This window comes from Nannospalax galili, unplaced genomic scaffold (genome assembly GCF_000622305.1).
Source record: "Nannospalax galili isolate Female #2095 unplaced genomic scaffold, S.galili_v1.0 scaffold1051, whole genome shotgun sequence".
Taxonomy (NCBI): Eukaryota; Metazoa; Chordata; class Mammalia; order Rodentia; family Spalacidae; genus Nannospalax; species Nannospalax galili.
In genome coordinates, this window is record NW_008331995.1 from 158,146 (window position 1) to 181,965 (window position 23,820).

A 23,820-nucleotide genomic window follows, 5' to 3' on the forward strand; every position below is an offset into this window, starting at 1 on the left:
CGTGGTGGCGGCGGCCCCGGCAGGGGCCGGTGACCATGGGCATCGCGGAGTCCACGCTGGACGAGCTGCCGTCGGACGCCGAGGAGCAGCTGCGCAGCGGCGAGGAGCAGCTGGAGCTGAGCGGGCGGCGGCTGAGGCGGCTGCCCAGCGCCGTGTGCGCGCTGAGCCGCCTGCAGAAGCTGTACGTGAGCGGCACCGGGCTGCGTGAGCTTCCGGAGGAGATCGAGGAGCTGCGTGAACTGCGCATCCTGGCGCTGGACTTCAACAAGCTGGAGCGCCTGCCCGACGGCCTGTGCCGCCTGCCGCGCCTCACACGCCTCTACCTGGGCGGCAACCGGCTGCTGGCGCTGCCCGCCGACTTCGCGCAGCTGCAGAGCCTGCGCTGCCTCTGGATCGAGGGCAACTTCCTGCGGCGCTTCCCGCGGCCGCTGCTGCGCCTGGTGGCGCTGCAATCGCTGCAGATGGGCGACAACCGGCTGCGCGCGCTGCCAGCAGAGCTGCCGCGAATGACGGGCTTGCGCGGCCTCTGGCTCTACGGCAACCGCTTCGAGGAGTTCCCGCCCGCGCTGCTGCGCATGGGTCGGCTGCACATCCTCGACCTCGACCGCAACCGCCTGGGCGGCTTCCCCGACCTGCACCCGCTGCGCGCTCTGCGCGTCTTCTCCTACGACCACAACCCGGTCACCGGACCCCCGCGCGTCGCAGACACGGTTTTCCTCGTGGGCGAGGGCGCCGTCGAGCGCATGGCTGAGCGCGACGAGCCCACGCCGCGGCCGCCACTCCGGCGTCCAGCACGGGTCTTTGAGGACGAGGAGGAAGAAGACCTGCTTATAGGAGGCTCTGGACCCCGAGTCCTGGTCCCCCCCAGAGACAGCCTCCATGCCTTGGAAGCTCCTCCAGGACTGGGCACCTGAGCCTCTCTGCCCTGGGTGTTAGGCTTTGGCCACTCTGGAAGCAAGGGCTCTGGGAGACTTGGCTGCCTGGATCTGCATGCTGCTAGGCCCCTGATTGGGGGCAGTGGAGGAGCGGCATTGAGCCAGCTCTGGGCACAGGCATGCCTGAGGCCATCTCCAGATGCTCCTGGGTAATAAGATGCCTTGGGCAGACCTCTGGACAGTTTTCAGACCAAGAAGTCTGGGGTAGAGCCACTGGCCATACAACAGAGGAGCTAGCTTCCTCCTGGAACCAGTGTCACTGCTATCCATGGAATCAATCATCCCTACTCAGTGAATCCGGATGCCCAGGGTGCCCAGCTTCATCTGGAGTTTGGGTCTCCTAGGCCCACCGTATCTGTTGCTGGAGCCACTACCTCTGGGGTGGACTGTGTAGGATAAAATGGCTGTGTGTGTGTGTGTGTGTGTGTGTGTGTGTGTGTGTTGGGGTGTCTGGCTCAGGAGGGCAGGGTGTAGGGACTCGGTCCAGGACAAGAGCAGGACACAGATTGGGGTCTAATTACCTCAGTTGCCCTCCACCAGGCCCCCTCTGCTTACCCTCCTACCCAGGTCCCCTGGTATCTGTATGGGGCCCAGAAGGCTGGGTCTCTGTTCCCACCTTTCCTTCTGACCTCGCCTCTCAGCATGTGCCTGAAATCTTGCTGAGTAAAGAGCTCGCTCCTTCCCTTCCCTTTCCTTCCTTACAGCTTGTAGTCAAGTTTGAAAAGCCACTGTGCCTCCAGGGCCTCCTGCCCAGAAGAGAGAGGGGTTCTGCGCTCTCTGGGAGACTGCTCAGCGCCTTCCTACTGCCTGCACTCTCCATTTCCTTACATGGGCACAGCCAGGGTGGCTGGCACAGCATGGGGCACTGGACGGGCATTGTGTGCCTCCACTCTGTCACCAGGGACAGCCCCTGAGGGGGTAAGGAGACAGGCTCTGCATTCCCAGGGCCAGATCCAAGCAATAACAGGAGGAGGGGACCAGGGCCGAGGACACTCAGGGACACTGTCGGGGGCTAGAGCCCCACAAGGTAGTATTTTCTTTAGGAAGGAAAAAAAAATGGCTGTAAACATAAATTATATTTCTTGGAGAAAGAATGTGTGTTTCCCACATGTCTATTTATTTATAATCCCTGGAGCACCAGGTCCTTCTGTGAGTGCACCTCCCCTATTCGTGTGCCCTGGCTTGGTGTCAGGATGACCCTGGCCAGCTGTTGTGTCCTGCCTCTCTGGGGAACTAGTTTGCTGGTTGCAGAGAAGTAACACTGGCCTCTTAAGCCTGGTCTCCTGATGTCTTTGAGTATCTCCCCTGTTTTCCATTCACTGCACCTTTGGCTGTGCTGTAGCGTCATCTGCAACTTAATTTGAAGGTCCTGATTCTTAGATGTTCTTGAATCTCCAACCAATTAGGCTGACCTTTTTCTCTTCCCAGTACTGGTCCCCAGCCCCCCAATCTTAGCATCATTTTTCTCCTCATTGTTCAAGAGGGAGGGGATATAAAGGAAGAAAATGGTCAAACCTCAAGCTTACAGGTCCATCTCCCATGAGAAGGCCTCTGTCACCATGGCAACAGGGACTGATGTCCTATAAGGTCAAAAGGTCAGGCTCAGCTCCAGAGCTGGATTGGGACTTTGGGCTGGATCCTGGGTAAGTAGGAGGTTGGGCATGGGTCTGAAGTGAGTGAGCGAAGGCCGTGGGTATTCAGAGAGGGAAGAGGTTGGGAGACTGGCTCCCTGCTTTCCAAGGTGGATCTGGGGCCCAGCTGTGGACTTTGTCCCTGTTGAGCTTCCATCTGGGGCTGGGGCTCTTCCTGGGGTCCAGGAACTTGGGGGTAGGGATTTGGGAGGTCAGGTAATCACATGGGTTGGGTGGTTGCAGCCCACCAGGAGTTGACCTCTTGACCCAAGAAACTGTGTCAGGCATAGGGGAAATCCCCTGGGTGTGGAACTAGGTTTGGGCTCCCCTCCTAGATCTGAGTGATCTTGATTAAGTCTGGGTGCCCTTGGCCCTTGTTCTCTCCATCTGTTGGAGTTGGGTTTATTTAAGTCTGATGCTGCAGCTCAATTCTCCATACGTCCTGTTTATCTACTTTCCTTTCACAAGGAACTAGAGCTCTGCTTTCCTTCCTCTCTCCAATCTATTTCTCTGACCTCCTTCCCTGATATCCTGGCTCATTCAAAACCACCCAGTCTGGACAAAAGGCCTGCAGTGGGACATCTCATCTTGAGGTGCTCAGGCTCCTACCCTTTTGATTTGTCAAGCTTGGCACCCTTATCCATGGCTGTTTATCAGCCCAGCAGGGGCTACTGAGGCTGTCTGGGAGAGAGAATGGTTGTTCCTGTGCTTTGTGGTATTCACTTGCTTCCATAGAGGAGCTGGTTGCATCTGAAAGTTTGTTTGGTTAGAGCGCATGCTGATAATTGGAAAGCACTCTGTGAGGAAAGGAAGGGGCTGTTGCTAGTTCCCCTGAACAAGTGCAGCTCCAGTTGGTGATGGAGAGAGCACTGTGTGAGGGGTTTCCCCTACCCCTCTTCCTGACTTTCCCCTTAGCCTCTAGGAGACCGGAAGAAAGGGGACAGGACACTCGTAACCTCATTTATGGTCCCTATATCATCTTGTGGGCAGTTGGGGGGCGGGGGCAGGAAGCTCTAGGGAGTTGGGTTTGTACCAGGCAGGGGTGGAGGCCAAAAGAGCGGGAGGGAAAGCTATGGGAATCACAAGACTAGGGCAAACGGAGGCGGTAGGCAAGAAACTGGGGAGGGTATGTAACCTGCCCATTGGTCCATTAGAGGACTCTTAACCTGGTGCTCAGTTCACACTGTGAAAGAAGTACGCTGTCCTTGGCTGCCTGACAGGTCTGCAAATGAGACATGGGAATTATAGCTTGCCCCCTCCCTTCCAGTCCCCAAGTCTTCAGACCAGCTGACCGCCTGTCCGGCAGGCAGAGCAGCACAAACTGGAGTGTCAGGAGGGTCTTTTCCCAGCTTTGTTACTGCTCCTCCCCACAGGGACTTGATAAAGGGGGAAAGTGGGGTGGTTGAGAATTGGAGATCCTACCCAGAAGCACCACCCCTCCTCCTGTAAGACCATACGCTTTCTTGGCCATCTGTCCCGCTGCCTCCTTAAGACATCAGAGCACTGTGATTCTGAAGATGGACATTTATTATTACACCCAGGCATGCCACACTGAACACTTATTCAGACAGGGAACCCTGTCCAAGGAAGGGCTCACAGTCTAAGAGACACTATACTTAAACACATACACACACACACACACACACACACACACTCACTCACTTGCATGCCCATGCATGCGAGCATGTGCGCACACACACACACACACGTGCGCGCACACACACACACACACGCGCGCACACACACACACACACACGCATGCACAAACACACAAAGGATCCAGACAATGCGGCGATGACTTCATGACAAATAGTCCAGGAAACCTCAGGCTGGGGCATCCAGTTGTTCAGATTGTCCTTCAGGCAATCTTTATCAGGGAGGGAGAGGAGAACCAGGAGGCCAGGAAGGCTGGGAATCAGTGTATCTAGGAGGGAGTTGTAGGAAAAGAAGATGGTCCCAGGCACAGGCAGAGATGGGTAAGTAGCTCAGAGCAGGCATTGAGAGAGTAGGCCAGAGACGTCTAGGGCACAGGCCCTGAGCCGGTGACCAGAGACTGGCACCTCTGCTGGGCTGAGCTGTCTATGCTGAGGCTGTTTCCCAGGCTTGTTTCCCCAGAGAAAGGTTAAACAAAAGCCCTGGAGTGCATGCTCTGTGTGTGTGTGTGTGTTTCTGTCCCTGAAGCTACTTAATTGACCCCAGGACTCCGTCAAACCTCTGGACTAGATTCCAAAAGAAACCACTCTTTCCCCCTCCCAGCCCATACCTTTTAAAGAGATGTTTAAAACAGGCCATTGGAAGTTAAGGGGGCAGAAGGGGAGAGGGCAGGCAGCTTCAGAATGGGGAGGGCTTAGTGCAACTTGAGGATGCAGCTGCTGGCTCCAGGTACAGGGGAACAGAAGGTATGTGACCTTCTTCACTCCAGAGTGGGGCAGGGACCATGGAGATGTGGAGTTCCCTTTGTGCCTACCTGAAACTTATATAGTACTTGGTTCTGCAGTACCCTGAGAGCTGCCAGGCCAGCTGCCCTGGGCTGGGCTGGGAGTGGCTGAGAAGTTATTGCTTCTTTGTGGACAGAAGACACAGGGTAGGACAAAGGATGCAGCTTGCCAGGGCCACAGACAGGACGGGATTGGAGTCCAATCTAGGCCCTCAGCCTGGAACTTGTGGAGGCTCTTTAGATTGGAGACATTTTTCAAATCCCAGAGAATCAGTCTAGTGAACAGGGTGGAGAAAGACCACAGACACAGCTGGCAGACCCAGAGCTCTCTGCCTGTCCTTTCCCTGATGGGGACCAGGAAGAAGACAGTAGTTCCAAATCATAGCAGTTGAGCAGGTGGTGATGGTAAGGTGGTGGTGGTGCATATGTGCGGGTACTACCTTTGATTTGTCTAACCTACCTGGGAGGAAGGTAAGGGTCCTTTGGGAAAAGAGGGGGTGCGTGTCCAGCTGGGTAAGCCTCAAGAGAACTGGGGGAAACTTCACTACTACTAAACTTTACTTTAGACCTAACCTGGGTTGCTCCCTGCTTTCTGGACTGCTGGTGAGGTTTGGGGATCATAGTCTAGATCTGAGGATGGGATGGAAGTTCTGGTAGACCCAGGCCACCAATGAAAAGTCAAGGCCGAGAGGTGACTAGTTGGGGAAGATAGCCCCAAGCTCCCCTTCCCGCCTCCCAGCTGCTATTTCCCTTGGGGAGGTGAGGGGGCAGGGACCGGTAGAGGAAACAGCCAAGGCCCTACTTTTTCATGATCCTTTATTAATCAGAACAGGCCTTGCCACAAAAAGCAGGGCCCATTCCCACAAAAATATGATTTTGCAAAGAGGAAATTTTGCTGGCTTAGAGGGTGCATATGGTGGAAAAATTTTGTATGGTTCTTTTTCCCTTATTTTTCTTCATTTCTCTTTGCTGTTTTTTTTTTTGTGATAGTGGATTTTTGTTTTTATTTTTTATAAAACACTTGCGCTCAAGGACTCAAACACAATACAAACAGCGGCCACCTATCCCCACCCCTGGGGGCTCCAGCTGGACTGGGAGACCCCTTGGCTTTTTTTTTTTTTTTTTTTTTTACAGGGTCTCCCTGTAGTTCTAGCTGGCCTGGAACTTACTATGTAGACCATTTTCCTTTTGTCCCTTCCCTGGCCTCTAGTGCCAGAGAGCAGATGGGGGGGGGTGTGGGGGCAGGTGGAATTTGTACAGCAGTTAACATGGAGAAGACAGTCACAGGAAAGGATACTGAAACAAGGTAACAGCTAAGTCTAGGGTGCCCACGAAGGTGTCAGATGATGCTCATGAAGGGGCTTGGGACACAGTGAAGAGACAGATTGGCTCTGGTGGTCCCTAGAGGCTCTGTGGGGGAAGGGCAGGTGGGCCTTGCTCTCAGGTTTCGGTGACACTTTGCTTTGGTAGCACCTTCAGAGTCCTCCTGCCTTGAGCCCCCCCCCCAGGTCAGGTGATGGTGGCCTCACAACCTCCCCCATGAGGTAGGTGAAGTATTATTACCATCATTTTACAGATGGGGAAACTGAGGTCCAGGGAGTATGGGTGACTTGCCCACGATCTGGGATGGTGGTGACAGAGCTCTGATGCCCTCCCCACCCTCAAGTTCTTCCATTTCCCTGCTCCCCAGTTGCCCTAGACCATCCTGCCCCTGACTCCATATTCTCTAGATGACTCCATATTCTCTAGATGACTCCATATTCTCTAGAAGCCTCTTGTGTCAACCCACCTGGCCCTGGGCCCTCCACCTAGGGCCTCTTGCCTGTTATCTCCAGTTGCAGCTGAAGGTGGGGGCTGAGGAATCCCAGGCTGGGTCGCCAATGTTCCTAGGTAGGGACTGGAAGGGAACTGACTCTGTATGGGAGATGCCTTCTGTATTTGGATAAGAAGTGCATGGGTGTGATTCATATAAATGGCTAGCTGTTGCCACGCCCACTGGGTGCAAGTTAGTTGGGTCCTGGAAGGCGGTGCAGACTTGCCTGCTTCCAGCAAGTCAGAGGTGTACAGGAAACCAAGGCAGATCTGAGGGAAGGATGACAGATATTCCTTTCACCTCTCCAGACTATTGATGACTTCCTCCTGTCCTACTCCATACAGTGTCTGAGGGCTGTGCTCTGTGGGTCAGGGCAGTTGGGGCAGACCCCACATGAAGCAAAAGCTGCAGTATAGAAACATTTGGATTTACAAGTGATAATAGGAGACTATGTGCTTTACAATGGCATTCTTCACTCTACAGAATGATTCACCTACTACATATGAGATATCATCCAGGTCCCAGGGGGAAGGTGGGGATGGGGTATGAAATTCAAGAACATTTTGATGCCCACAATAGAAATCTCACTGCCTAGAACAGGAAGCAGAGTTCAAGCGGAAAGCCCACCAAACACCTATGCTTTTGCTACCTACTTTGGATGTACAGATCCAATCCAGAGTCCCCTTCCTTGGGGTGTCAGGCCTGCTATCCAGGCCTGAACTGTGGCCCAGAACTGCGACTAAAGATATGGTGGTCTGGCGCCACCTGGTGGTAGGAATGTCAGGCTCAGGCTCGGAATCCCTGGATTTGAGGCTCTGTTGTCTGCTGGGTCTTTTAATACGGGGACTTGCATAGAGGGATGACAAGGTTTAGGAGGGATCATCTTGGAGTCTGCTGTCTCCAAGGGGAAGCCAGTTCTAGTCCCAGCAGAGGCTGGGAGGAGAAACGGCATCTTCTTTGGGTGTGGCAACCTCAGACTCCTGGAATGTTCCCTGCTACCTCTGCACAGTGGGTGGAACCAGGGAGGGTGGACAGCCTGGAGAAAGTGTGTGTGTGTGTGTGTGTGTGTGTGTGTGTGTGTGTGTTGGGGGATTGGCAGATCAGTACTGCAAATATGTTGGAGTGAGGGGTGGGTGGGATATAACCTAAACCAGAAAGTGTGTAGCAGATGCCAGCCTGACTGGTATGAGATCTGGGAAGGCTAGAGTCTCTGAGTGAGGGGTTAGGGATGCCTGAGAAGGCAGAGAGCACTGTCCTGGTAGAATGCCATGCACACAGTAGGTGCCTACAAAGTGTGGGTCCAGGTCCGAGGGATGACATTGAGGTGGGGGAGTTGCTACTGGAGAGTTCTGAGTAGGGAGGGGAAGAAGGGTGGCAGGAGGCATCTACCCTGGTCCCTACCCCTCCCACTCAGCTAGCTGTCCCTGCCCCTCCCTCTCCTATCCTCTGTGGCCTTGACCTCTGCCTGACTCAACCCCACCTCACCTTCACGAAACTGAAACTCTGCTTCTTATAGCCTGTCAGCACTGCTGGCCCCAGGGGGACAGGGAGTGAGTACCCCCCCTACACACACGCTCACACACGGAGTAGATACATACAAGTACCCAGGGCCATGGCTCCAGGACCCCAGAGCATGGGCTATATACTATCCTTGGCATCCAGGGCCCATCCGGCACCTGAAACCAGGGACGGGCCTATCACGGGCCAAATGCCTCGGCCTCCCCTCTCCTGGGGCCCCGAAATGGGGGCTGGGGAGGGGGTGGCTTCTCTCCAGGCACTGCCTTAAAGAAAACGGGGGGCTATGCCCACCTGGCGGGCCACTGGAGGGATCTGCCCATCTGCCCATCTGGCTCTTGAGCTCTCCCCCACTTCTTTAGTATCAGCAAATTAGGAAGGAAGGGGGCAAAGCAGGGAAATGGCTCCCGGAACCCCGCCCCAGAACTGGACCCTTGGGGGGGGCTGGTACTTCCTAGAAATGGGGCCCAGTGGAGTCCTGGGACCCCTCCCTGGCTGAGCCCTCAGGATTCTCCCCTCACCCAAGGGGGCTGGGGGCTGAGCATTGTGCATAAAGTGGTGAGGGCATGATGGAGACCAGGCCTTGGCCCCCCGGGCCTCCCTTGGCCCCACTCAAGCCTTCAGCTGGTGCCACTGAGCCACAGGCTGGCGGGGACGAGCAATCATGTCCTTCCAGTGTTTCACTTCGCCGGGACCACTCTTCCAGGACAGGTAGATCTAGGGAGAAATTGAAGACATATTATGGCAGGTTCCAGGACTCAGCCCCTGCCCTGTGGTGACAACCTAACCCACAGAGGCTGTCCTTCCTCCCTCTACCAGCCTGAGATATTGCTTTGGCTTTGCTTTCCCTCAGGGTGGCTGTCCCTGGCCCTTTGATATCAGACTGCGACCTATTTTGCAGTGGGGTGAAGGTAGAGGAACAGGTAGCAGGCTGGGACATCCTTCCCTGCCCTACCAGGAGGCACCATCATTACTGTCTGCCATCCTAACATTTCCTACCCACCAGTCTCTCTGCATCATGGGCTTGACATCCAAAGGTCACAGTGTCCTTACAAACCTGACAGGATTTTCAGATAGGGAAACTAAAGCATGGAGAGAATGCACGTCTGGTGCTCCCAGGTAACTGACTTCTTTCAGTCAGTGTGCTTCCCTCTCCCTGAGGCTAACTGACCAACCGGCCCCAACCTCCAGCCAAGGTCTAAAAGTTCAGAAGAGTGTAAGGCAGGTCTTGGGGGCTCTAGACTACCAATCTTGCCCAGGCCTGTATAAAGGCTTCATAGTCTTGGGCTGCATGCAGGGATGCTCCAGAGACCCCCAAGGTAGGCCCAGCTGAGCCCAGCCTGGACACTGATGGGTGCTTAAGAGCAGGGGCACTGGAAGAAAACCAGCAGGGGCTGTAGGACTCTGGCCAGGGCATCAAGGTGACAAGTTGGAAGTTGAGAAACTGTCACAGACCAGAGGAGCCTGGGGGTCATGACTCCTGAGTATGATGTACTAGCCAGGCTTGCATCCTAGAGCAGAGGTGGGGCACTGATGGAAGAACTGGTGAAACAAAATAAAGGCTGGTTGGTTCATAGCAAGGCACCATGTCAGTTCCTAAAGCTGTGACAGATGCACTATGACAGGCTGGCCACTGGGGACAATGGGTAAGAGGAGTATGGGAACTTTGTACTAGCTTTGCTACTTTTCTGTAAATCTAAAACTATTCACCAGAGCCAGGCTTGGTGGCACACACCTTTAGTCCCAACACTCGGAAGACAGAGGCAGGCGGGATCTCTGTGAGTTCAAGGCCCCCTGGTCTACATAGTAAGTTCCAGGCTTGCTGGGGCTACAGGGAGACTCTGTCTCAAAAAGACCAAAATGAAAGAACACCCCCCTATTCACCAGGTGTGGTGGCTCAATCCTAAAATCCCAGCACTGAGAAGGCTAAGGCAGGAGGATTGCTGTGTATTTGAGGCCAGCCTAGGGTATACAGTGAATCTCAGGCTAGTCTGAGATTTATGGATGCATAAAATAATTCAAATAAAATGTACGCTAATAAAACAAGAAAGAATGGGAGCAAATCCCAGCTGTGCCATGTTGGGGGGGTGGTGTTCATTGTAGCCTCAGGTCCCTCTGTGCAATGGGGCTGATAGCGCCTGCCCTGCAGACAGCTGGAGAGAGTGCATGTCTGGTGCTCCCAAGTAACTGAGTCCTTTCAGTCAGTGGGCTTCCCTCTCCCCAAGGCTAACTGACCAACAGCCCCAACCATCACCTTAGGATCCCAGCAAAGTGCCCATGTGCCTACCCAAATTTGCACCCTAAACACAGAACATTGCCACAGCCCAGATAGAGCAAGGCCAGATTCCCAGCCTCCAGGCACTAAGCTGGGGCTGGGACTCAAAGGTTCTAAGGTCCTTGGGTTTTTTAAACTACCCCAGGTCAAAGCAAGAACAAAACCAATTTTACCTTGGTTTAACCCACAGAAAGTAGGTCTGTTAAGGAACACCTCATTCTAAAAGGCTGAGCTGTGCCAGGGACTAGTGTGCGGGAGTGGGCTGTCAGCAGGCCCTGCCCAGGGCACGTGCTGTGGCTGGAGTTCTGTGCTCACAGATTGCCTGAGACTCCCAGGGCCAGGTTCATTCTGCAAGGCCACGCTGCCTTTCTCCAACTGCTAGGTTCTCCCTTCATCTGCCTGAGAAATGCCTTCAGGTCAGCCCCTGCCCTGCTGATGCCAGACCATCCTTTTCTAAGCAAGGCCAGAACATGTGTTTTCTCTTCCTTCACCCTGACCACTGGTCCCCTGCACTGTTCTTGGTCAAATTTCTATGACTTGGCTGGGGTAGAGTACTTGCCTAGTGTGCATGAAGCCCTGGATTCAATTTCTTACGCTGCATAAACTGGGCATGGTGGTGCATGCCTGTAATCCCAGCATTAGGAAGATGGAGGCAGCAGAATCAGAAATTCAAGGTCATCCTCAGCAATGTAGTGGGTTTGAAGCCAGCATAATCTACATAAGACTCTGTCTCAAAATGAACAAACAACGAACAAAAAACCCCCACCAAAAACAAAATGAGAAAATGACAAAAAACAAACTGCTGTGACTGAATGGATGGCTACATATGCTCTGGGTAGGAACATTTCAAAACTAACTTCTATGGTAATAATAGCTAACATATATGTTCCAAGTACCAGGCCAACCATCTCACTGTGTAGCTGACACTGCTGAGCTCTCATTTTGAGAAAACAAAGCTCAGACGGGTGATAGCTGTTAACAAAAAATTAGAATTGGGCTGAAACCTGGACCCAGGCAACCTGACTTTTGAGCCCACACTTCCAACACTAAGTCATAAGTATGGAACAAGCTTTTCAAAGTAGGAAAGTGAAAGAGTTTCTGTCATGGCATCATACCGTAGGACTGGAGAGATGTCTCAGTGGTTAAGAGCACTTGCTGCTCTTGAAGAGAACCTGAATTCAGTTTAGCACCCATATTGGGTGGCTCACAATCACCTGTAACTCCAGCTCTAGGAGATCCAATGCCCTTTTCTAGCCTCTGTGGACACTACACTCATATGCACAGACAGACACACAGACAGACAGACACAATCAATCTTGCCAAGCATGGTGGCACATGTTTTTAATACCAGCACTTGGGTGACAGAGGTAGGCAGATCTCTGGGAGTTCAAGGTCAACCTAGTCTACATAATGAGTTCCAGGCAAGCCAGGACTACATAGTGAAACCCTGCCTCAAAAAACCAAAACAAACAAAAAAATTTAAAAACAATCAGAATGTAGCAAAATTTAAGATGGGTCTGGCTTCTTTGAGAAGCTGTCACCTTTATTCAGAATCTTTATCTAGCTTCTTATATTACTCTTGGGAAACTCTTGAGGATTGGCATTCACTCCATTTTATAGATAAGAACATAGAGGCTCAGAGAAGCCAAGTGACTTACTCCAGGCCACACAGCTATGTGAAGGTTAGCTGGGAGCTGGTTGAGTTTTTTTATAGCTGGCTGTGGCTCTATCACAGCCCCACCCAGCTCACTCTCTTGAACAGGGCTGACCCAGTCTGAGGACCCATTCAGAAGACCTTTAGGAACTCAAGGCACTTCTCTCTCTTTCTCTTTCCCTGTCCTCGTGATCTGTCTTGAGCTGACAAAGCCCTGAAGGACACACAGGCCAGAAGACTGGGATTAGCCCATCCCACCCCCCTGTTTTCGAAAAAAGAACTGGAGTCCTAAGAGGGAAAGGGACTGACGAGACTTTCTCAGGGTTCAGGCTGTGCTCATCCTCAGCTCCTGCTGCCTCTTAAGAGCAGGCCCTTACCTTGCCGATGACATCATTGCGGCTGAGCTTGTCCTTATCCATGACGGTGATGATGATGGTGGTCTCCCTCAGCTTCTCAGTTGGGATGTCGAAGGCGAAAGATTCATTGAAGATGGGGTTCAGGTTCCTCTTCATCGTCACTGTCTTCTTTTTCTCTACCCGCTTGTCTTTATACATTAGCCACACTTTCACGTAGGGGTCTGGGGGGCAGGAGAGAAGGGTCAGAGGAACAGAGTCAGGGAGACCCCAAGTATCTCTGTGCCCATTCAGGTGTAGAAAATGAGGTGGGGGTTGGCTGCATGCTTCCCAGGAGGGTGATGAGGTTGGGCCAGGGCAAGAATGAGAGGGATCAGGGACAATCAGCAGGTGGCAGAGCCAGAAAGGACCTCGGCTATTCCCTAATGTCCTCATGCTGACATCCAGAGAGACCAGGGCTTCCCAAGCCCCACTCAAGCTGGGACTCGCAGGGATTCTCCACAAAGTGGCCTTTCTTCCTGACTCAGGGAGGGGCGGTGGTCATCTGGGCACTGCTGACCCTGAGGATATCCTTCCTAAAGAGGCCCCAATTATCTAGCAGGAGGGTTGGGACTGGTGGGGACCAGGGTGAGGGTGAGGGCCCCAGCACACTCCTGCCCTCCACTTCCCAGGTGATCCCCCAGGTTTCAGGAGCTCTCTACTTTCACTGGCCCGCCCATTCTCTGTTGTGATGAGTTTCAGCACCTGATGTGCCCCCGATGTCCATGGCTTTGAGGTTTCGAGCTTTGATGATGTTCACGATGATGGAGTTGGCAGAGGGGTTGTAGCAGAGAGACAAGAGCAGCTCCCCTCGGCTCCCCTACAGGGTGACAGGAGGGATGAGACTGGGCCATGAGGTGGGGCAGCTCTCCTTGGCTCCCCTGCAGGGATGATGGATGATGGGGGGGAACTAGCCCTGACCTGGGTGTTACCACACTGTCTGTCACCAGTCATGCCATCTCCTGTCCTCTGGTAGGTCTGTGTTCTCCCTCAGGACTCCCAATTTCCTGAACAGAGTCCTGAGCTCACTCCACAGCCCAGGAGACTCTGCTCAAATCTCAAACCCCAGCACTCCAACCATAGGTGGGAACTAGCTCCTGGAGGCTGCCCACCCAAGTTCTACTCAGAGCCCTGCTGCATTCTAAGGCTGAGAGGGACCAGGATCCTCTGCCAGCCCTGACCCCAGCACTCTCCAGCTGGAGGGTTGCAGGGGGGCTTACACTCCCATCGCTGCATGGCTTCAGATCCTTCCAGAAGGTCTGCATTTGGGTCAGGTCCACCTTGTTGAGGGGGATGGACACTTCCCCAATGGGATCATTGCGGCTGAAGCGGTCATAGTCCAGGACCTGGAGGTAGAGGACCCTCTGCACCACCTTCTCGTAGGGAAACCCTGGGGGGGGCAGATAAACAAGGTGAGGAGGGTATTTTATCACAGCAATAGGAAAAGAAACTAAGAACGAAAGGGAGAGATGGTGGGAGAGGGGGAGGGAGGGGGAAGAAAAGAAGGGAGAGGGGGAAAAAGAAGGAAGGAGGGAATGAAGGGAAGGAGGAAAGAAAAAGGGAAGAAAAGGAGAAAGGAAGGAAGATGGGGATGGAATGGAAGAAGGAAGAAAGGAAGGAGGGGAGAAAGAAATAAAGGGAGGGAGGAAGAAAAAGGCAAGGAAGGGAGAAGGGAGGACAGAAAGGAAGAAGGAGGAAACAGGGACAAAAGGAGAGGAAATGAAGGGAGGGAAGGAGGAAAGAAGGAAGGCCTTGTGAGTGTCCTGTGGCTGGGTCCTGCTGTCACCTGCAGCGGCCCTTTCTGAACCCTGTCTCTTGTTACCCCCAGTGCTGTCTGTTGTTGGAGTATCTTGTCCACTTAACAGAGGGGGAAAGAGAGACTCAAATGGTTTACACAACAGTCTCAGGGGCTGGGCAAGGTCCCCCTGGCTCTCCAGAGTGAGTCTGGGTGAGTGGTACTGTCTGAGGCTATGTGGCTGAAAAATTGAGCCCCAGAAAGACAGAGGGCAAGGGGGAACCCGAAATGCACCAGTCAGATTGGACCAGCACCTGGGGACTGTTTTCCCCTTAACTTTTCCCCAAGGAATCAGCCTGATCCTGGACAGATCCCATGTCGGGCACCCAAGCCACCAGCACCTCTTACCCAGATAGCCACAAGAGTGTCCAGACCGCCCTCCCCGCTCCCAAGCTTCCTCCCACGGTCCATTCTCAATGCTGAGGCCAGAGTGATCTTTTAAAAATAGCCAGCATGCCACGGCCTGCTCCTGCCAAGAGCCTTTCAAGGTCCCAGAGCACTCAGAAGGAAAACCAGCCTACCTTGGCTCCCAGTCCTTCCACAATGTGGCCTGATTGCCGCCCCCCGCCCCCCCCGTGGGCTAGTGCCCGCTCTTCCTTGGGCAGCCAGGCTCCAGTCCCATGGGCTTTCTTTCCAGCTCCTCACAATCCCGACTCATGAACCCCACCACTCCTGCTCCAGCCAACTCACATCATTCAGATCTGAGCTTGCTTTCTTGACATGCCAGATGGGTGGGCTGCCCTGTCAACACTCCATCACTTTCCTTTCCTGGCTCCAGGGTAAGCCCAAATAGATTTATCTATCTGTTTCTTCCATCATTTCGTGGCTTGCCTGCCAGGTCAGGGTTCACAGAAATTACCTCTGTGATTTAAAAAATTGAACACTGAGCTGGGTGTGGGGGCACACACCTTTAATTCCAGCACTCGGGAGGCAGAGGCAGGCAGATCTCTGTGAGTTCAAGGCCAGCCTGGTCTACATAGTGAGTTCTAGGCCAGCTGGGGTTACAGGAGACCCTGTTTCAAAAAGACCAAAAAAAAAAAAAATTGGACACCTGTATCTAATGCCATTTCTGGTACATAGTTAGGCACTTGATAAATAAAATTTACATTTATTTTGTGTGCATATGTGCATAGGTATGCATGTCACAGCGCATGTGTGGAGGTCATAGGACAACTTGCAGGAGTTGGTTCTCTCTATGATGTGGATCCTGGGGATTGAACTCAGGTTGTCAAGCTTGGCAGCAAGCACCTTTACCTACTGAGTCATTTCACTGGCCCAGAAAAATATTTGTTAAGAGAATAAATAATTGGGGGCATGAGAGATAGCTCAGTGGGTAAAGTACTTTGCTGTGCAAGCATGAGGACCTGTATTTGGATCCCTAGTACCTATGTAAAAGCTAGGTGTGATGGTATGTCTCTGTTACCCCAGAGCTGAGGGTGGGGAATGGGACAGAGCCAGGTGGCTCCTAGGTACTCACTGGATCTCTGGAGCCATCTCTTCTAGTAAATGAGTGAGCTCCAGGTTCAGTGAAAGACCCTGTCTCAAAAAGTAAGGAGAGAGATTGAGGGAAAAATCCAAGGTTGATCTCTGACCTCTCTGTACATACACAAATGTGCCCGTGTACCTGCATACACATATACCATACACACAGAGAATAAACTGCATGGCTGAGTAAATGCCAGTGAGTTGTCCCATTTGAGTGGCCAGAAGGAAAGGGGAAAGAGAGGAGGGCAGGTCTGACTCTGGGAGGGTCAGGTGGAGGTCTAGGGTATGAGATCCTAAACTGAGGGGCGAGTGGAGAGAAGGGGAGATCTAAGGGATCCCCAACAGCTGGACTGATGAAGAAGATGAAGGGAAGGAAGAACCTTGGAAGGTTCTAGTACCATCACCAAAGACACAACCATGGAGGATCCTCTGACAGGAAGGGACAGTAGCTGGATGAGGATTCCTCTGAATCCTTTCAGGGTCTCCTTTTACTCCTGTTAAGAGGGACTGTGTCTTGCTCATCTTGGAGGCCCTGAAGGGCCCTGCCCAGGCTACCCTCAGCATCTCTTCAGGTGAAATGCATGAAGACAGGTGTCCTGGGTTTATTAGTGGCTCCAAGAGATCCCTGTACCCAAATCAGCTTTCTCCAGAGCGATGTGAAAGTCTCCTATACAGAAAATGCCTACTCATCCATCAGAACCTATCTTGAATGGCCCCTCTTTGGTGGAATTTTCTTCTGCACACCAAGGGGAGATCATCCAGGGGTCCTGCAATACATGGCTTAGTTATCAACACACACTTGTTCTTTGTGAGATCAGGAATGACCTGAGGGCCACTCCATTGCCTCACTCTTTTCTGAACTCCCAGTCCCCAGCAAGAGTTGGTGGTGAGTAGATACTTGCAGAAGGGAGCAGGGGCTGGGCTTGGGGCTCTGCCCCTAAGTTTCACCCTAAGTTTCATATGTGCTGGTTACATGTGTCTCTAGATGTCAAGCCTCTGGCTGGCTGTGCCATCTCTAACTGGTGCCCATGCTGAGCTGGAGAGGAGGAGCCTGGAAACACACAGGCACACACCATGTTGTCAACTTGCAGAATGGGCAAGTGCTGATGGACTTGGATGCCAGTTGGGGATGAGTCCCCAGGGAATGCACAAAGAGAAAATGGAATCTCAAGGACTTATTCTCACTGGCTGAACCGGCTGTGGGGAAAGAGTTAAGACATCCCATGGTGGGGCCCTGGCTCCTACAGGCCTGGGATAGGAACAGTTTCCTAGCTGTATATCCTTTGTCCTCAGACATAAGAGAGAAAGTTCAGCTTTGGGAACAAGAACCAACTTTTGGCTCAATGCCTTCTGGAACAAGATTGGGAGTGGTTGAGAGTTCATGCTCCTGGAGGCCAGCTGCAGTCTATGTCTTTAACAAACTGGTATCAGCATTTTCTGGGTGTCAGGCCCTGTTTTAAGTGTCTCAAAGATTTACTATTGGTTTAATTCTCACTATGACCTCTATTTTATAGATGAGGAAACCAAGGCCCAGAGAGGTTTAGGATCTTGCCTAATGCCACACAGCAAGTGGGAAATAACCTGAACCACAGACTGATAAGATGAAGAGGGAGGGAAGAGCCCCAGGAGGGTCCAGCTCCACCAGAAGTACAAGGGCCTTTAACCTGATTTCTCTAATGCAATGCACCCCTGGATGCTACAGGTGTCTCCATCCTTCCTGCCTTCCTTGGAGTGAGCACAGAGTCTGGGCTGGAACTCTATCCTGTACCCAGTTTCCTTCCTCCACTTGTGGCTGGTATGTTACAGGCTCCTGTAGACTCCTGAGACCCATCTCAGCTACATGCAAAATGCATCAGGTTAACTGGGCACCTCTGGGGTGTGTGCACCTACATGTATGCATCTGTCTACACACACTCATGCATACATACTTGTAGGTGTGTTTGTATGCCTGTGTGGCACAGGCATGGGTCTCCCTGTGTGTCTTGCCCTGTGTGTAGGATGGGATCAGTGCAGGGCAGGGAGGTGGGAGGTGGGAAGTGGGGAACAGCGCCAGCCTCACCTTCAAAGAGGAAGGTCTCATTCCAGTGTGGGTTCAGATTCTTCCGCTTCACCTTGGTCTCCAGTTTGTGCTTCTTGTCAGGCAGCAGGTAGATCTTGACGAAGGGGTCACTGGTGCCACTGAAGTCCTTGGCCGGCAGCTCCTGGGCCTTCATGACTTTCACAGTCAATGTGGACTCCTGGAAATTGTAGCCGACGCTGAACTGGATGCGGCCCAGGTTCTCTCGGCTGCAGCCCTCATGGGCCTCATCGTCCTCAGAGCCTGGAGAGAGCTGCAGTGGGAGAGGATGGTAGGTTGGTGGGGATGCCTCTCCAGGCCTCTGGGCAGCCCAACAGGGTCCGAACACCTCCCTAGGCTGGAGGCCTATAAGCCAACCTCTCCTAGTCACAACGTGGGGCCAGCTGGGGTGGTGACCTATTACAGTCACAGCCAGGGGAGGCTCAGGCCCAGAGAGCCCTGCCTTGACCAGGAAGGAAGGGAGGCAGGCCAGGATGACTTTCCTAGACCCCAGAGCTGTGCACAGGAGGACACCCTCCTCTGCTTGCAGCCTCGGGTCTGCCAAGCTCCAAGTGCCACCTGTCCTGGCCTCCATTTCTTCCTTCTCCAGCCTCATGGACTCATGGGAGACATACCCACCTCAACCTGGACTTCAAAGGCTTATTTCTTATGAAAGAGACTCTCTGGGGCCTATGGATGATGCAGTTTACAAGATGAGAAAGGCAAGTGCTTGGGAGGAATGTGTGCTGATGAGAAGCTAAGACACCAGGCTTTCCAGGCTTTGTCTCCAAGGAGTCTGACTGGATCAGGCTGGAGCAGGCACCTTGGACACTGGGATTATGCACCCAGACTCTGCCTGTGCCCAGTCCTCATCCCTCAGAGTAGCTGCTTGGGACAGATGTAGACAGCAGTGGATGGTCACAGGGAGGGGTTGGGTTCCACATTTCCATCTCAAGAGGGGAAGGGGAGAAGCAATTGGGTAGCTGCTTGTTGGGAATAATGAGGCCTTAGGGCTCTGCTGGCCTGGGCATTTATGAGTCCACAGCCTCTCTGGTGACAGACTAGAGTAAGGAATGGGTCCCAAGGAACTGCTGATGGGACAAAATAGAGGGCACTTGTCTTTTCCCACATGCCCTCAGAAACCTTTGGGCCCCTTCTGCTTCCTGGAGAGGCAGCCTCAGGCTCTGCAACACTAAATACCACAGGTGACAATGACTCAGACAGAGGCACCTACCATAGTGAAGACTCTGTACATCACCTTCTTACTGCCGGACCAGGCAGCTGTCATCGACCTCATGCTGAGGAGACTGGCTCAGAGAGGTTAAGTCACATGTTCAAGCTTGCACAGTAGTAGGGACCCTCTCTGACTTGAAGGTCCACACTTTCTATCAAAGCAGGTCCACATCCCAGGATCAGAGTGAGCCCCTCCCCTAGCCACCAACAGCAAAGAGCTGCTGCACCAGGGAGAAGGCTCTAAATCACACCCATGATAGTAAATACCACACATGGGCCAGATACCTGCCATACACCAACCCTGACCTGTGCCATGTACGTTGCCTTTCTACATGCTCAAAGTTTGGCTTGGCACACAGAAATGTTAGATAACTCCCTTCAAGCCACCCATGACTGATGGCCAGTCAGAAACCAAAGCTAAGTGTGTGTCCAGCAATGGTGGGTATTCTCTTGTCCTGGCTCCTAAACTTACCCAGAGTTTGCACTTGACCCCTGGCTCCATGCAGTGGCTGGGGGATAACTGTACTGAACATTTTTTTTTTTTTTTTTTTTTTTTTTTTTTTTTTTTTTGTTTAGAGAGAGGGTCTCATGTAGCCTAGGCTGGCCTATACTTCTCTGTGCTGAAGAAGCTGGCCTTGAATTTCTGAACCTGCCTCTACCTCCTGAGCATGACCATACCTGGTTTATTTGGTGCTGGGGATTGAAGACAGTTGCCTTGTGCATGTTAGGCTAGCACTGAGCATGACTATACCTGGTTTATTTTGTGCCGGGGATTGAGCATGCCTTGTGCATGTTAGGCTAGCACTCCACCAAGTGAGATACAACCCCAGCCCAGCCCAGTGCTGATATTCCTTTCTGCCCCACTGACTGATCCCACAACCCACAGGCTCCATCAAAGGCCTACCTAGAATGTGGCTATCCCTCAGTTCATAGCAGCCCTTCTCTCCATGAACTTCACTTCCCGCACCTGCAGGTTGGGGACCACAGGGCCTAGCCTGCAGGACTCCCGGGGGGTGAATGGTCTGCATCCCTTCTGCAGTCCTGCTTTGTAGCTGGACATGTGGCATGAACAGGCAGTGCCAGCCAAGGCTACTTGTACCTCCCAGTTCCATCTCGTTTGGGTGGAGTCTTGGGCCACTTGAGGGCATGGATGTCCCCAGTCCCACCTAAGGTCCCTCTGGCTTTTGGAGGAGACCCTAGGCAGAGCCTCTGTACCCACTCTGTCTTCTCAAGGCCCAGCCTCGAGCCCTAGTGACAAGCCATCACACTACCATTCAGGTTGTCCACTCCCCCAACCCTACTCTAGAAGCCTTAAAGGACACTGAGCCAGCTTGTGCCAGGTCCTGTATGCCTCAGATGGGGGTGGTTCTGTCTACTCTAAGTGTGTGACTCCTGACCACCAGTTTCTATAGCTTGGGATCTTCAAATCACCATAGGTTGAGGTCACAGGACATATTCTGCCTTGCTTATCTTTGCTGTCACTGTTATGACAATGACCGGGTGCTGGCAGAGGACTGAGCAATTAGACTTGACTTCCCACCTCCGGGCATCTGTGGAGCACACTAGATGGAGATGGACCTGTACTTCCTTCTGCTGCCCTAGTCTGCCGGCCCTTCCCTGAGGGCAGCAAGGGGCCGGCCAGCTGGCTGGGAAAGGGCTGTCACTTCTGGGAATCTGGCTACTGGAAAACAGTGCCAATTAAGGGGCTGTGCAGGGAGGCACAGTGGACTGTAGCAATGGGCTGCTCATAGCAGAGGCTGGGCTGGCCTGCATGGAAGGAGTGCAGCACAGGGCCAGAGCCAAGGGAAATGCAGGCTCTTGGGCTTCACCTCAGGTCCAATTCCTGGGAAGCTGCATCTTACACAGATGCACTGTGACTAGTGTGGATATCATTACTAGAGATAAGCCAGGTTGGCAAGGAACTCTGTGGGGCTGGGAGGTTAGAGCTGGTTGGAAATCTAAATAGAGGAGGGTGGATCTGTGTATCAGGGAAATGAGTGAAGGAAGGGAACTGAATGTCAGGACTGGTGAGGACTTGAGAGCCCTCCCAGCCCACTTCCCTGCCTCTATAAGAGGGATACCAAGGAAATGATTTGAGCCTGGTCATGCCAAAGAAACAAAGCAGGTGCTGGGTTCCCAACCTCAAGCCTCTCCAAGCCTTTGGTAGACTTCTTACCCAGCGAACCTTTAACTGGTTCCTGTCTGCCAACATGCCCTGCCCTGCCGTGGGTCTCCCTCCTGGGGCTTTAACCCAGGGACTGTCTAGAAAGTACAAGTAGCTGTGACCCACTCTTACCACTAGGGGGTGCATACAAATCACAACCCCAGCTTTAGTGGACAACCTAGATGGGATCCTGCAGGGCTGAGGCCTTTGGGTGTGGACAGGAGCACCTGGACTGGAGTGGGGCCTCACAGGCGTCAGGACCCATGGGTTTCTGTTCACCCATGCTGTAGGCCCTGACAGAAGGTCACTGGTGGATTGTGAGGAGCTCCATCCTAGACCTCCACTTAATGGAATGTCACTGGAGAGAAGGAACACCTGCCACAAGGCCTCTTCCCAGTAGCCTTTTCTCCTAGGACATAAAAACACCTTATACAAATAGGCTTCTTTAGTTTTTTTTTCTCAGTTCAGAAGGGATCAAAGGAAGACAAATGAGGAAACTGAGACACCGAGAGGCAGTTTTGATGAAAGAGCTGGGAAAAGAACCCAGGCCTTGCTCATTCACTCAACAAGTGTTTGAATGGTCATCACTCTGGGCCTGGTTATCTAGGCCCCTGAGTTGGCCACTTCCAGTCCCTCCACCTCCCCACCCTCCCAGCCCACCCCTCTACCCTTCTCACCATGAGCATCTCGCTGGTGAGGGAGTTGACGAGGTCCGAGACAGAGGAGCGGGGCTCTGTCCTGCGGTCAGACTCATCATGGGGTGTCTGGCCGGGCACTGGGGCTGTATTCACAGCCTTCCCTCCTGCAGGCAACCTGGGGATGAGGTGGGGGAGGAGTTCCAATGAGCGTGGGCTGGGGTGGGGCTTGGCTGGGCACCATGGGCCTGGGTAGCCGCAGAATCTTCTCTGAGAACCTAGCTCCTGTCACCTCCTGTGGCGTGGCAGAAATGGGACTCCTGTTTACAGAGGGCCTGGTTTTCCCTGAAGACCCACACTCACACTCAGGGCCCATCTTCCTTACAGCCTCTGCCCCAGGTGAATGGCTGAACACCCCTGTGGGGGTCATTTGGAGGAAGCCCCCATTCTTTCTGTTCCTCCAGAAGTCCCCCCGCTCCCAGGCCTTGGCTTACATGGACGTTCTGAGTTCAGCTGCTCTGCAGAGACCTGCCCCACCCAGCCTGGGAGGAGGAGTTGCCAGGTGGCCTGTCCAGGTGTCTCTCCACGTCATTACCCTCAGCAAACACTTCACAGCAGTGTCTGGCTCCCAGAGCCCCACCTGTGTTTGCTCAGCCTCATCAGAGCCAAGATGCTTTTCACCCTGCAGCTCAGGTGGGCCTGGGACCACTGTCCACATGGCATCCCACAGAGTGTCTGCTGCTACAACAGCCATGTTCTCTGTGCTGACTTATGCAGTAGTAGCCATGTGCTTGGGAACTGTATGTTTGCAATGTGGCCAGTGTGGAGGAGCACTATGTATTTGTATGTATGTATGTATGTATGTATGTGTATGGGTGCACATGCGCATATGTGTGCATATGTGTGTGGAGGCTTTGGTTGACATTTCTCAGGGGCTGTTCGTCTTGTTTTTGAGACAGTCTTTCATTGGTCTGGGATTTGCCAAATAGCCATAGAGCCCTAGGGGATCTGACTGACTTGACCACCCCAGCACCAGGTTACAAACCCACCATGCCCAGTTGTTTTTTCACATGGGTTCTTGAGGATTGAACTCAGGGCTTCATGCTTGTGTGGTGAGCCCTTTACTGAGAGAGCTTATCACCCCAGCCCTGAGCAGTAAATTTTAAATCAAATTTAATACAAGTTCATTTAAGGACTAGGGAGTTAGCTCAATGGTGGAGTGCTTGTCTGATGTAATAAAGGCCCTGGGTTCTATTTCTACCACACACAAAAAGTGCTAATTCGGGTCCATCTTTGGGTACAGCATGTGCTACCCCATGTGGCCCAGCCCCCACCCTATTCCCATTCAGACAACACATTTGATAAGTCTCTCATCCAGGGTCAGAGAAAGACAGGCTAACCTAGCAGGCAGCCACGACTACCCCCAATGCCATGCTGGGCCCAGAAGGCTGGGATCTCTGGTTTAACAGGCAAGTGGTAAGCCCAGGCCCCATTCAGCTGGCACATAGGAAGAGGCCACTAAGAGCCTGCCCAGGGACCAGGTTGGAACCTGCCCAGGGACAGGCCACTAAGAGCCTGCCCAGGGACCATGAGGAGGAAGAGATGGGGACAGGCAGTGAGGAGGAGATGGCATAGGGCATGGGGTAGGTTAAAACTGAACAGCTTTGAAAGCACAGAGCCATGGACTCAGCCACACAGGCTGGACACAAGCCACATCCTCGGGCACAGACCTGCTTGCAGTACACAGGCGGCCACAGCAGGCAGAGACAGACATGCTCAGAATATGCCAGGCCCTGGGGG

At 53.0% G+C, this 23,820-nt stretch overlaps 2 protein-coding genes across 11 annotated transcripts in view; one reads left to right on the forward strand and one right to left on the reverse strand.

Moving 5' to 3' along the window:
- Positions 1–6: 6 nt before the first annotated feature.
- On the forward strand, positions 7–2,013 carry Lrrc10b (leucine rich repeat containing 10B). Its single transcript, XM_008827096.2, has one exon. The coding sequence runs from the start codon at positions 36–38 to the stop codon at positions 912–914; it is 879 nt and encodes a 292-aa protein (XP_008825318.1). The 5' UTR covers positions 7–35; the 3' UTR covers positions 915–2,013.
- A 4,170-nt stretch (positions 2,014–6,183) lies between these two features.
- The window catches only part of Syt7 (synaptotagmin 7), a 60,060-nt gene continuing 42,423 nt past the window's right edge, over positions 6,184–23,820 (reverse strand). For all 10 annotated transcript variants that reach the window (XM_008827105.2, XM_008827101.2, XM_029560635.1 and 7 more), the window contains 6 exons: positions 22,063–22,198; positions 17,992–18,262; positions 13,873–14,042; positions 13,358–13,472; positions 12,638–12,837; positions 6,184–9,048 (listed from right to left, as the gene is read on the reverse strand). In XM_008827105.2, the coding sequence (XP_008825327.1) occupies positions 8,944–9,048; positions 12,638–12,837; positions 13,358–13,472; positions 13,873–14,042; positions 17,992–18,262; positions 22,063–22,198 (997 nt within the window). In that variant the 3' untranslated portion in view covers positions 6,184–8,943. The remainder of the gene's footprint in view (positions 9,049–12,637; positions 12,838–13,357; positions 13,473–13,872; positions 14,043–17,991; positions 18,263–22,062; positions 22,199–23,820) is intronic.

Coding starts and splice junctions, on each gene's coding strand:
- Lrrc10b (XM_008827096.2), top strand. CDS start 36: ATGGGCATCGCGGAGTCCACGCTGGACGAGCTGCCGTCGGACGCCGAG.